The sequence below is a fragment of the Microcaecilia unicolor genome, chromosome 3 (assembly GCF_901765095.1).
Source record: "Microcaecilia unicolor chromosome 3, aMicUni1.1, whole genome shotgun sequence".
Taxonomy (NCBI): Eukaryota; Metazoa; Chordata; class Amphibia; order Gymnophiona; family Siphonopidae; genus Microcaecilia; species Microcaecilia unicolor.
In genome coordinates this window covers 255,695,361-255,708,019 of record NC_044033.1, presented here as the reverse complement: position 1 = coordinate 255,708,019, position 12,659 = coordinate 255,695,361, and the positions used below count along the sequence as shown (strand labels likewise).

General features: G+C 46.8%; 1 protein-coding gene across 2 annotated transcripts; it reads right to left on the bottom strand.

Annotated features, from left to right (window-relative positions):
• Positions 1 to 1,111: 1,111 nt before the first annotated feature.
• Positions 1,112 to 11,448, bottom strand: LOC115466608 (MOB kinase activator 2-like). 2 transcript variants are annotated; one of them, XR_003941563.1, is made up of 7 exons: positions 11,180 to 11,448; positions 5,808 to 5,930; positions 4,502 to 4,668; positions 3,886 to 3,979; positions 3,172 to 3,296; positions 1,845 to 2,835; positions 1,112 to 1,785 (listed from the first exon to the last, which is right to left on the bottom strand). XR_003941563.1 is itself a non-coding variant. In XM_030197955.1 (6 exons), exons 2-6 carry the CDS (start codon positions 5,849 to 5,851, stop codon positions 2,576 to 2,578), a joined length of 690 nt encoding a protein of 229 aa, XP_030053815.1. In that variant the 5' UTR covers positions 5,852 to 5,930; positions 11,180 to 11,448; the 3' UTR covers positions 1,112 to 2,575. The 2 variants fall into 2 exon arrangements, 1 of the variants encoding a protein (XP_030053815.1); XM_030197955.1 differs by having other exon boundaries at positions 1,112 to 2,835.
• Positions 11,449 to 12,659: the final 1,211 nt, after the last annotated feature.

The window sequence follows — 12,659 nt, the reverse complement described above, 5'->3', positions numbered from 1 at the left end:
GCTCTCCCGTTTGGGCAGCTTTGTGCCTCGGCTGCAGTTCTGTGCTGCAGCCTTGAGTGCCGGGTAGTTTTAGCAGCAGCAGGGCTCAATTTCAGGCTGCAATAAAGTTTGGCAAAAAAAAAAAAAAAGACTCTAAGTCTCCCTGAGATCGAAGGCCCAAACGATGTTGAGAGCTGAGTGAGCTGCACTCTGGGGTTCCGGAGCTGTTCAGCGGTTTTGGGGCGCTGCTTTTGCAGACTACGGGTGAGTGATTTTCGAGGCTGTCAGCTGTTCGTTTAGGCGCGCGATGTCGGGAAAGCCGCTACGATGTAGATCTTGTGTGCGCCAGGGGTTGACACGGTTGGCGGTTCCTGCTGTTATTGTGGGGAACCGGTCTTCTACCTCCGCTCTGCCGGTGTTAGTGGCGGAGGTACCCGCGTCTGGCCCTCCAGAGCCGGCAGCGCCTCAGTCTAGTAGCGTGGCGGCGGTCCCGTTTTTGACGGGAACTGCCGCCATTTTGGAATTGGCACCGCAAGGCCCGGAGTTGGTCGGAGGACCTATAGGCAGTCCATTCTCGGGTTTTGCTGGGGGGGACGTGCCTGGTCGGATGGGTTTCCCGCCGGATTTTATTTGGAGTTTATTCCAGGCCTGGCAGGCGGGGCCGATGCGAGCGGAGCCCCCTAGTCTTGGAACAGGGGGGGCTAGTGTTAAGAGGCCACATGTGGAGTGGTCTGAGGACTTGGAATGTTTTTCCCCTCCGGAGTCAGAGGGCGATTTTAGTCCCCTGGAGGAGGATGAGGGGATGTTGGCTGGTTATGATAAGGAGCTTGCTGTGCCTGGGGAGGACCCTTCGGTGGTCCGCATTTTTCACCGAGATGAGTTGGCGGAACTTATTGAGCAGGTGTTGTCGACGTTCCTTGGGTCTACCAGATCCACTTGGAAGAAGATCAGTTCTTTAATGCTAGTCCTACTCTTTGGAATAAGCTCCCATTCAAATTAAGGCAGATGACATCATTGCTTTCTTTTACAAAATAATTAAACATACCTGTTTCAGCAATTTGCTTAATTTTGATAACATCTGACAAAGATGAGTCCAGTCATTTGCTGTATAGTTTCGGATTTTATATTTTTATTTTTATATGCTGTTCGTTTTATGTATAGTTTATCATAACCCACTTAGATTTTTGAGGTAATACAGGCTATGAATATTTTAAATAATTAAATTCCAAAGCAGAAGGACAAGGTGGCAGCATCACCCCACAGATCAGCACCAGCTCTGCTGCTGTGGGCTGAAGGTGTAATCTGAATACAGATCACAAGGGATTGCCCAGGGCTACCAACTGCAGGAAATATTTTACCTGGGTGGAGAGACAGGGGCCACCAGAACCTGTGCCATCTGAACTCATTCCTAGTGGCACCAGCTGGGGCAGGTTGAACAAGAGGACAGAAGGAGATACTACCCCTAGTGGCCATCATTAGTTTGTAGGACACCTGCAGACAGGGGCCAGAGACGCTAGAGTTAAAGATGTTCTTCTGTCTGAGCCTCAAAGCTAGTGAGGCTGGACACCTGAGGAGCTTCTTACCTAGCCGAGCATAGCACAAGAGTTAAAGGAAAGAGGTCTCAGATGGTGCAGAGAAAACTGTCTGGACTGTGGAAGGCCATTTCCTCCCTGAGCTGATCATGAGTCCCCCTTTCTTTTACTAACCAAGCAAAACACAATATCACAGAGAGGAAACAAATTTTTTTATTACAAAACCAGGATAGATAAGGCTTAGGTTATGACCTCTTCGAGTTCCGATGCCAGACTGGATGGACCATACAGGTCTTTATCTGCCGTCATTTACTATGCTGCTATATATGTTACTATGATCTGTGCTTTAACCCTGGCTCCACTCTTGAAATGCTGCAAAGGAACTAAGGCCCAGTCTGACATTCGCTGCTCGCAGGTATCAGGAAGCAGATAAATGGTTAGTGGGCTACAGCTCTGTCAGGTCCAGGGTGAACATTCTCTTTGGAGCAGACACCACCAATAACATCTGCCTTCCTCCCCCCCCCCAAAAAAAAAAAAAAAACATCTATGTAACCCTCTCTCAGAAGACAAAACTCCCATTCCACCTCATTTACCTTTTAGTAACATACAGTAAGGGACAGACCTGAGGTTCACAGTAATATCCCAATCAACACACAGGCAGCACTGTCACAGGGATCAACGTTGTTGTGAGGGGGTCCATCAGCTCATCCTCTTCTTACATGTCCATGTCTACAACCTTCTAAAGCCAAATGGCACAGAGCAGGGCACTTGCACTAGGGCCGAGGTGGCACAGATACACTCATTCAGCTCTATGACAGATTCCAACCATTTAAGTCTCTGGATTTGACAGATACCCTCTCCCCCTCCATGAATGGGTCTTTGGATATTTCACATTCAAGGTTGTGAAATGCTGCTGCGATCCTTCACGTCACAGCCTCATAGCAGGATCGCTCAGAAGCTTTGCTGATAAACGCAAGCTGAGAGAAAACAAAGCAGCCCCGAAGGAAGAGGCACACTGCTATGCCAAATCATGAGCACTGTAAATCAGTCCCAGGTAGCAGGGCTCAGGACATACCACTGGACCGGCGGCCAGCCTGGAGTAGGGCCGTGGTGAGCTCCTCGCTCACTGCCATCTCCGCCACCTCCAACAGCCGGAATTCGGCACAGAAGAGAAGGAGGTGCAGGTACAAGGTGTTGAGATGTGGGTGCAGCTCCAGGCCCAACACAACACGGAAGTGTGATGAATAGATGTGCACCAGAAGATGGAATAGGAGGCGAAGAATCTTCTGCATGGCCGGCCGGAAGGTTAGGGAGAAGTCTCTGTCTGTGGGGAGAGACAGAAGGGTGAAGACAAGCCCTGCCAACAGATGAGCTAAAGATCATCGTGGAGAGGAGAAGAGACATGAAGGGGGAAGTGGACATGGAAGATTGGGGGAAGGTATAGGTCATACATTAATAAAAACAATAGGATGGATGGAGGCAGAAGAAGGAAGGAGGGAATAAAATTGAACTTGAATATGGGGGAAGGGAGGAATGTGGTGCTGGGGGGGGGGTAGGGGAGAGAGCATGGGTACAGGATGAGGGAACAAGGGGGAGAAGTGGCATCCTGTAGAAAAGGGGGGGGGGGGGGAAGCGGCTCAGACATCAGGCCATATCTTACTTTCTTTGGTAGGAAAGAGGTCCTCACTGCTCAGCAGTTTGTGAGCGACACTAGCAGCGAAGTCTGCGTACTGTGGAGCCGAACACTTCCTCCTCCGTCCCTTCTCGTCCATCCACTGGAATGTGCTGAAGAGAGAGACATCAGCCAGTTAAGAATATACACAGACTCCTGCCCTACCCATAGGCACAGGATGCTATACCCCAAAGGTCTCCTGCTGAGATATGGATAGACACCATTTAAATCCCACTCCTTATAGAACAGAAGGTAAAGCCTCTGCTAGATATCCCCTCTGTGACAGAGTGCTGCAAACACTAACAGAACGAGAGCAGAAGAAGAAGGTGACAGAAAGAGTGTGTCAGAATCCATTGAGCCTGCAAATAGGTGGGAAAATGTGGGATACAAATGTAACAAATAAATTAAAGCCTGAGATGGGCACAGAGGATCCTCAGTGGTGGGGGAGTGAGGAGTAAAGCTTGGGATGGGGACACAGGATCCTCAGTGGAGGAGGAGGAGTGAGGGGGTAAAGCCTGGGATGGGCACAGAGGATCCTCAGCGGTGGGGGAGTGAGGGGCGAAGCCTGGAATGAGCACAGATGATTTATCAATGGTGGAGGAGTGAGGGGTAAAGCCTGGGATGGGCACAGAGGATCCTCAGCAGTGTCAGAAGTACAGATTCAGGTGCCACCCTGGATGTGTACAGTGATATGCGACTTACCTGTTCCAGGCCTTCATAGTGGGGCAGGAGGAGTTGGTGCAGAACTCGGAGACACAGTCATACAAGAGGATGACATGATTGTAAAACGACAGCACTGCCAGAGAAAGAAAAGAGAGTAAAGCAGTTAGAAGAGGAGAGGGGTGGCTGAGGCAAGTAGGAAACACCTGCGAAACTGCTCAAGTAAAGGGGAACAGGACTGTTACTGTCTGTGAGAATCGTCAAGCGAAATCACACCACACAAGCATGCATCCATGCACAGACACACAATACAGACAGATGCTGGGGCAGCAGGCTCCCCTTTTTCTCCTCTGGCCACAGCACAGATGGCCAGACATTTCTGACTCTCACTGGCCCTGAGAATGAGACAGATGGACGAATGAGAGGATTTTCTGCAAGCCACATTTACTGTGTTTGAATATCAGAGCCCACCAGGTCTTGTACAAGTCTCGGCAGATGGTGAGGTAGGAGACTCAGAGACCAAGAGGTGGAGAGGAAAAGGAGACGAGATATTGAGGAAGGTCTCAAGGTGGGACCAAACATCAGCGTATCAGATTCGTGTTTAAACAAATTAATGCCAGTCACAAAGAGTACCGGGAGGGAGGGAATCGACACTCACCATTGCTGGCCAGCCACTCGTCTGCATTCACACCCTTGGGTAGCGCCACAAGCATCAATAAATCAGTGTCCAGGACACGAGCAGAGGTGAACCGGGGATCCAGGCAAAGACGCTCCTCATCCATCGCCCCTCTCCTCTCACGGTTCCTGTCCTTCAGTGACTTCCCTCTGCAGAGAAGAGGAGAGAGATTATTTGGGACTAGAGGAGGCGAAGGGAACAGAGTTTAGGACTAGAGGAGAAACTGGAGCCAACTCTTCTAAATGATTGTGGGGATTACTGGCCAGAAGCCACCCACCCAAAATCTGTGCTTCCTTGGTGTGGCTGGCAGAGACCCCAAGCCCCAGCAGCCAAGGACCTCTTCCTGACCACAGCAGCTCAGTTTTGGCGGCCAGCAACTTACCCATGTTGGGAGGAGTAGAGACAGAATTTCATGCCCACCTTAAATTAGCCTTGTGGTTATACTGTTGGCAGGGACAGACCTGGATTTCTGTCCCCACCTCCTCCCCATCCTGCTGCACTGTGGGACTTGCAATGCTGGTTGGATCAGACACTACAAATCCCACATTGCTTTGGGATGTAAATTCAAAACCTGGACTGGCCAAGAAGTCTCCAGCCTGGAACTGGGGAACTTGTCAGCTCTGTTTCCATTGACACAAATTTCCCTCTCAGGGCTCAGTGAAGGAGTTTGCTCGTTTTCAAGCATTCACAGAGATAGCTACTTTTTAGGGGATGGGGATTTATATATCGCCTGTGGTTATAATCAAAAAGGTTTACATATACATAGGAGCCGACTCTGTGGGTGCTTGAGCACCCCCAATATTGGAAAAATTCCTTGTATGTGTCCAGGGAGGGATTATTTCCATTGGGCTTAGCACCCCCAATAATTTTGAAAAGTTGGCTCCTTTGTACATATATACAGGTACTTTGTAAGAGAGAGGGAGCAGACATACTGTGCAGGGAACTGTGTTGTGAAAGGAACAGGGTGAAGCATTCTTGGTTTTACCCTCTTGCATGCATCTGATTTTCCCACTGATTTCCTTAAACAAGGCTGCAGCAAAACCAGTACTGGATCAGCCTGTGACTGACCTGGAGCAAGCCTGCAAATGTACCAGAAAGAGGCAGTTCCCTAACACAGAGAATAAAGAGCTATGGGAAAGGACAGAGGAGAGGGCAACGTCCTGCAGCATAGAAGGGGTGGGTGGAAAGGGAGGTGCAATTGTTTCCTGCTGGAGAGTAGAAAGTATTGGGGGGGGGGTGCAGGGGAGTTACCCCATTGCAGAGATGGAGAGAAGGGCTGGGTACTCACTGCTTCCTGTAGCCCAGCAACTTCCCCACTGCTTGGAAAACCATGATAACACAAAATTTCCTTCCACGTCTCTGTACTGGCAGGAGTTACAAGACTTCCCTCCACTCCGACTGTCTCCCGGTCCTGCAATGCACAGAGATTCATGTATTATTTATTTGTTTATTAGGATTTATTTACCGCCTTTTTGAAGGAATTCACTCAAGGCGGTGTACAGTAAGAATAGATCCAACATAATAAGCCTTATAGCAGTAAAAATATTCAACTAACAATACAAAGTATGGCATGTTATACTACTTACAATGTCAACACAATATGGAATAGAACATTTGAATTGATATTGAAGGGTAAAGCAAAGATGTAACATATAGATAGGTAAGAGAGTAAGAAGAGTTAGAAAGTAAGGTGACTGATTTCAAGAAAGTTGCACTGAAACTAATCCCCTCATGGTGCTGGGGCAGTGGGAGCAGATCACCTCCAACTCATAATCTCCCAAAGAGCAGAGCTAAGCTCTGTCACTCTGTGACAGATATGCATTTGGAAATTTGTGAGCAATTTTGTACATGTAAAAAAATGAATTAATGTGCATAACAAAATAAAAGAAAAATGAATACAGTTTTTAAAAAAGGTAAAACATAATGAACAAAGGAGGCTCAAAATATCAAAGACTAGGGCGCAATGAAGAAAGCACAGGAGGGTGAAAATACCAGAGACTGCAGCACAGTTTAGAGAACACAGGGAGTTGAAAATACCAGAGACTGCAGTACAGTATAGTGAGCACGGGAAGCTGAAAATACCAGAGACTGCAGCACAGTATTAAGAGCATGGGAAGCTGAAAATACGAGAGACTGCAGCACAGTACAGAGAGCACGGGGAGCTGAAAATACCAGAGACTGCAGCACTGTGTAGAGAGCACGGGGAGCTGAAAATACCAGAGACTGCAGCACTGTGTAGAGAGCACGGGGAGCTGAAAATACCAGAGACTGCAGCACTGTGTAGAGAGCACGGGGAGCTGAAAATACCAGAGACTGCAGCACAGTATAGAGAGCACGGGGAGCTGAAAATACCAGAAACTGCAGCATAGTATGGTAGACTGAAAGTGGCAGAGGTTGGCCCCTATTGCATTTAGCATACACACAACTGTATTCTGTTACAGGTTGCATGTAATATAATGATTATGTTTGGTTACGGTTTGTGTGTTTATGTTTATTGAACTTCTTGATATCCTGCCATTACTGAACACAGGTCATAGCAGCTCACAATAAAATAATCGTAAACATTTTTGGAAAAGAATGTCAAATAAGAACAGGAAAGATATAAGCCAGTCATACAGCAAAACTTAAGTGCCCACAATTCACTGTCAACTTTCCTCATTCCTCGTCCAGATCATTGAGATGGTACAAATTCACTGGAACCCAGAAAAAAAAAAAAAAAAAACTTCCGGAAGAACTTGAAATGAAAGGAACACTGAAAGCCAATTTAAAAAAAATTTGCTTTTAGGAGGGCCTTAAATTTAGAGAAAGATCTAAGATGAGGTAGGATAGTGCTGAAAAGAAAAAAGCTGAAATGCAGGTGGACTCATAGTGAGCAAGTCTTTGAGAGGGGAAAACCAAGCAATGTGAATCGAGAGAATGCAACAGATGGGACAGTGAATAGGGAATTGTAACCGAGGAAAGATAAAATGGAGAACCGAGGTGTAAAGCCTTGTAAGGCATAGAACCTTGAACCATCTAAAGTGAACAGGTAACCAGTGAAGATGAATCAAAGAGAGGGGTGATGTGATCCCAACATTTTACTTTTTATAAAAATCTTGTGGCAGAATTTTGAAGCGTTTGGAGACGACGGAGATAGGAAGAAATTCCTCAATAGTGTTACAGTAGTCAATTCAAAATACGACAACAAGCATGAATAAGGATATGAAGGGCGTGAAAGTCCAAAAAATAGAACCGATTCACTGAATCCAGTAAAAGCCTTTTTTAAAATAACCTGAGATACTTGATGATCAAAAGCCAGTTTTGAATCAAAGGGAACCCTAAGGTAACGGAATGAGTTAACTGGGGAAATTTGAATATCAAAGAGGTTAAGAGGTACAGAGAGGGTGGGAAGTGAACCTGAGATCCAGCAGTTTGTGGTTTTTGAAGGCTTAACAATCCATTTTCTGAAGGGTGAGCCAATTTGAGAGAAATTGCAGGCATGACTATAACGCTGACAAGTCGGGGTAAGGGTTTGTGAAACTGAGTAAATCAAAAGAATATCATCAGCTGCCATAAATGAAAAAACATTTATGTTCTAGATTTGTATGAGAAAGGCTAGAGGGCTACGGGACCGATGCAAAAAGCTTACCGTGCTAGCAATGTCTGATTTAGACTGGTTCTACCAAATTTAATAGTCATGTTATTCAGCGAGTAATACACTATGTGATTCTGCATTGACCTTTCCTTTTGCGGTAGCAGCCAACGATAATCCTATGAAAATGTATTACAACAAACTAATTAGTATTAAAATTAATATTCCAAGCAATGCACAGAAAGGAGTGCCGACCTTTAATGAGCAAAATTTTCTGGGAGGTCTGGAGCTGTTGTAGCATGATGGCGACATTCCAGCGGAGCAGTCTGTCATATTGTAATAGCATTTGCACGTATGTGTTAACTACGCCATGTGCGTGTGTCCCGCATGTAATAGCACTGTGAAAAAGTTGTCATGGAAGAAAGCAATGCACATAAAGGAGTGCTGACCTTTAATGAGCAAATTTTTCCGGGAGGTCTGGAGCTGTCGTAGCATGACGGTGACTTTCCAGCGGAGCAGTCTGTCATATTGTAATAGCATTTGCACGTATGTGTTAACTACACCATGTGCGTGTGTCCCGCATGTAATAGCACTGTGAAAAAGTTGTCATGGAAGGAAAAAAAAGCAGAAGTACGTTGTGGAGGTGTGTCGATGGCACCCACAGCTGGAACAAAAAGCTACACATAGCTTTCGTACATGCACATATGAACAATAAACCTCCCCAGGATGTGAAAGCTTATCATGGAACCCTACAAAAAGAAACTGTAAAAAAGTTGGCATGGAACTAGAAAAAAAAAAAAGTCTGAAGCACGTTGTGGAGGTATGTCCACGGCACATGCAGTTGGGTTCCTTCCTTGCTTGGGCATGCATATAGCATCAACACTTAGCAAGTAACTGTTCTAAGCATGCATTAGGTGCTTTCAATACCGAGCTTCTTGCTGAAATTGTGTGCTGCTCATTTGCATGTGATTTCCTTTGAGCATTGCTCGCAATTTGTCTATTAGATTGTAAGCTCTTTGAGCAGGGACTGTCTTTCTTCTATGTTTGTGCAGCGCTGCGTACGCCTTGTAGCGCTATAGAAATGCTAAATAGTAGTAGTAGTAGTAATTTCAAAATCATTAACTTCAACCGTGGATCTAAACACGCACGATTTTTAACAGCGACTTCCGAGCATTGTCCCCTAGGAAAAATATTGAAGAATAGTGGAGATAACCTGAGGAACACCACAGTTCAAAGGTACCATGAATGAGACTGATGAAAGGGTAGATACTGAGAAACACCTCTTGGAGAGAGAAAACCAATTAAGGACAGAACCTGTCATTCCAATAGATTGAAGACAAATCAGAAGAAGAGAGTGATCAACTAAATGAAAAGCAGCAGAGAGGTGCAGAGATAAAAGAAGTACAACTTTCCCAGCATGGAAGAAAGAATGCAGTGCGAGACAGGTAACCGTGTTTGGCGAGGGTGTAAGATAAGATGCTGGTCAGTAAGTTGAAGCAGTTGGTCAAAGACAACTCTTTCAGTGATCTTTGAAAGGAGACTTAAATTTGAAACAGGGCAGTAGTGCTTTAGAAGATGAGGATCAAAAAGCAGAGTTCTTCCATGTTGATAGAACAAAACTAGTTGAGAGACTATGGTAGTATGTACATGATTGTGCTCCGTAGGGGTTGCGTGTAGTATTTTAACAATCATGCCGTATTATGGATTGAGTGTAGTATGTACTGATCGTGCTCTGTTACGGGTTGTTTACTCTGTGATAGCTGAGGAATGAATCGGCCTCTTCTCTGCTCTGCAGCTGTTCTCACGGTCCAGCCTGACATCTCTCTCTCTCTCTTGTGTTTGTCTAAGAATTTGCTTCGACTCGCCCCCAGAGCACACGGAAGTCACAAAGGCACCTTGAGTCCTTGAGTGTTGTGAGCCCCCACCCCCCTCCCCAACTTCCTACTCCTACAGTACTAGAGAAACCCGGAACTGGGGTGCATAATTCAGCATCCCTCCTTCACCATGACCTACTGGGGCTGGATCCTCAAATGTAAAGGCTTCCCCCCCTCTGTCTTACGACAAACTAAAAACCTGCGTCTACTCAAAGCAGGTACATATATTATTATTTATTTATTGCACCTGTACCCCACATTTTCCCACCTGTTTGCAGGCTGAATGTGGCTTACAGATACCTGCAATGGCATTGCCATTTCAGGGTACAAAATACAATTGGTGTTACAAACATAATAAGAATAACATAGTTCACATGTCAATATAATCAAACAGTTATAGAAAGGAGACCAACCCCCACCACCAAAACAGCAATTGCATGCGTTCCCTCAAACGTGTACACACACACACACACACAGCAATTGCATGCGTTCCCTGAAACGTGTACACACACACACACACACACACACACACACACACACACACACACCCCACCACAGGACACGTACAAGCAGCAGCAGTGCAAGCTACACATGGATACACCCAAACCCCCTATCCAGCACAGGACTGGTACAGCACACACTCCCCCTACCACAAGCAGTGACTGTATGAGTTTCCTAAAACTTATATACAGAAAAACACGCTGCCCTAACCCATAGGACAGGCAGAACAGTGTGAATGTCCTCAAATATATGCCCCCCCCCCCCCCCCACACACATAGTATTACAATACAGGCAACACAATGCAAGCTACACATGGATATATTCCCCCATAGGACAAGTACAGCACAATGCAAGCTACATATAGATACCCCCCTCCCAATCCACTGGACAGGTACAGCACAGGCAGGGATTGTGTGAGTTTCATCAAACATTAACAAAAATAATGAACCCCCTCTCACATTCACAGCCCCCCACCATAATAGTTATAACCCAGGCAGCTGCAGTGCGAGCTTCACATACACTTTACCCCACCACAAGACAGGTGAAGACTAACAATTCCTCTGTTCCTTTGTGCAGATTGAAGTTGTATTATCCTGGACTCTAGATGCTCTGTCCTCTATCCCTGCCCCTCTCTGAGCCCCAGTTAAGGAGTAGGATGGGTGACCCCCATCTAGCCCCCACTTCCTCCCCTCCAAGTCCTCAGAAGCTGCTCACCTGGCTCCTCTGTGGTGCAGACTGGGATCTTCTCTCTTCAGTGTCTGGAGAGTCTGAGGTTTGTGCTGGAGTCCGACTCAGACAAAAGGTTCATCCAAGGAGCTGCTAATCCAGCCTCCCACAGCCACACCCCACTTCCTGATACACCCTGCAGTACTCTAGAGCCTGCCCATAGCAACCAAGGAAGCTTAGGGCTCCCTTCCCAGGCAGGAAGGACCCCCTGCAGCCCAGTCAACCCTCACTGTTGTGCAGTATAGCAGACAGGGCTTCAGAGACTGGTCAGGGACTGGAAACACTGGGTCACTGCCTGGTGCCTTCCTCATGTCCTAGATATACAGGTTCCTGCAGTTTTACAGGGACTATGTGGAGGCGCCTGTCTTTCCACAAATTTATGCCACCGGTTTCCTAGAATCAGAGAGAACCGGCTTCATCCAGTGGAACAAATACAGGCTGTGACGCACACATGCTGTATATAGGCACGTATGCACACGGGTAAACAGGTATACAATGGGGGGGGGGGGGGGGAAACGCAGGATGAGGATACATCTCTACTGACAAAGGGAATGGGACTTGACATATTGCCTTTCTGTAGTTTACATAGTATATACAGGTACTTATTTGTACCTGGGGCAATGGAGGGTTAAGTGACTTGCCCACAGTCACAAGGAGCTGCGGTGGGAATTAAACCCAGTTCCCCAGGATCAAAGTCCGCTGCAATCACTAGGCTGTTCCTCCACTCAAAGGGACAAAGGGATTTATACTTCTTTAGTAATGAAATAATGTTCACTGCCTGTATTCCTTTACAAACATACACAGGCTTACAAGGCCACACAGAGACACACACAGGCTTATATGGCTGCACATACACACACAGGCTTACACTGCTACACATATAGAGATGCCCAGAAAGAGCCTTCAAAACTATCCTCCATCCTATGATTTGCTGCCCAGGGACACACAGAGGGAGAAGCAATGTGTCTGTCACAGGGACACACTGGGGGTTTAGCGACGCTTGGAAATCTATGTGATGTGATACGTCTATTCCAGAGACATGCCGGGGGTGATGTGACATGTGTTGGTCTTGGGAACATTCTGGGATGTGTCTGTGTGATATACATCTGGCCCAGGGACACGCTGGGGGCAATGTCTTGGGAACACACCAGGGGGAGGGGGGTATGCCTGCTCCAAGACCACGTTAAAGGTGACATGACAGGTGTCTGTCTCAGGAATACACTGGTGATGGGGGGAGGGGGTTGTGTGTATGTGATGTGGCACACGTCTGTTCCAGGGACACTCTGATGTGACGTGTTCCGGAAACACGCAGGGGGGTGAGGGTGGTATTTGTGAGTGTTTAACAGATGTGATACATATCTGTCCCAGGGACTGCTAGGGGTGCTGCGACACGTTTATCTTGGGACCACACGGGGGGGGGGGGGGGGGGGGGGAGTGTTTGTGTGTGTGTGTGTGTGTGTGTGTCTGT

What these genes read in the sequence shown, in the direction of transcription:
- LOC115466608 (XM_030197955.1), bottom strand. Translation starts at nt 5,851, where the DNA reads ATGGTTTTCCAAGCAGTGGGGAAGTTGCTGGGCTACAGGAAGCA. An exon ending in TTGCTGGGCTACAGGAAGCA is followed by an intron (nt 4,669 to 5,807) that starts GTGAGTACCCAG and finishes TCTTCTCTGCAG; the next exon opens with AGGGAAGTCACTGAAGGACA. An exon ending in CGAGTGGCTGGCCAGCAATG is followed by an intron (nt 3,980 to 4,501) that starts GTGAGTGTCGAT and finishes TTTCTCTGGCAG; the next exon opens with TGCTGTCGTTTTACAATCAT.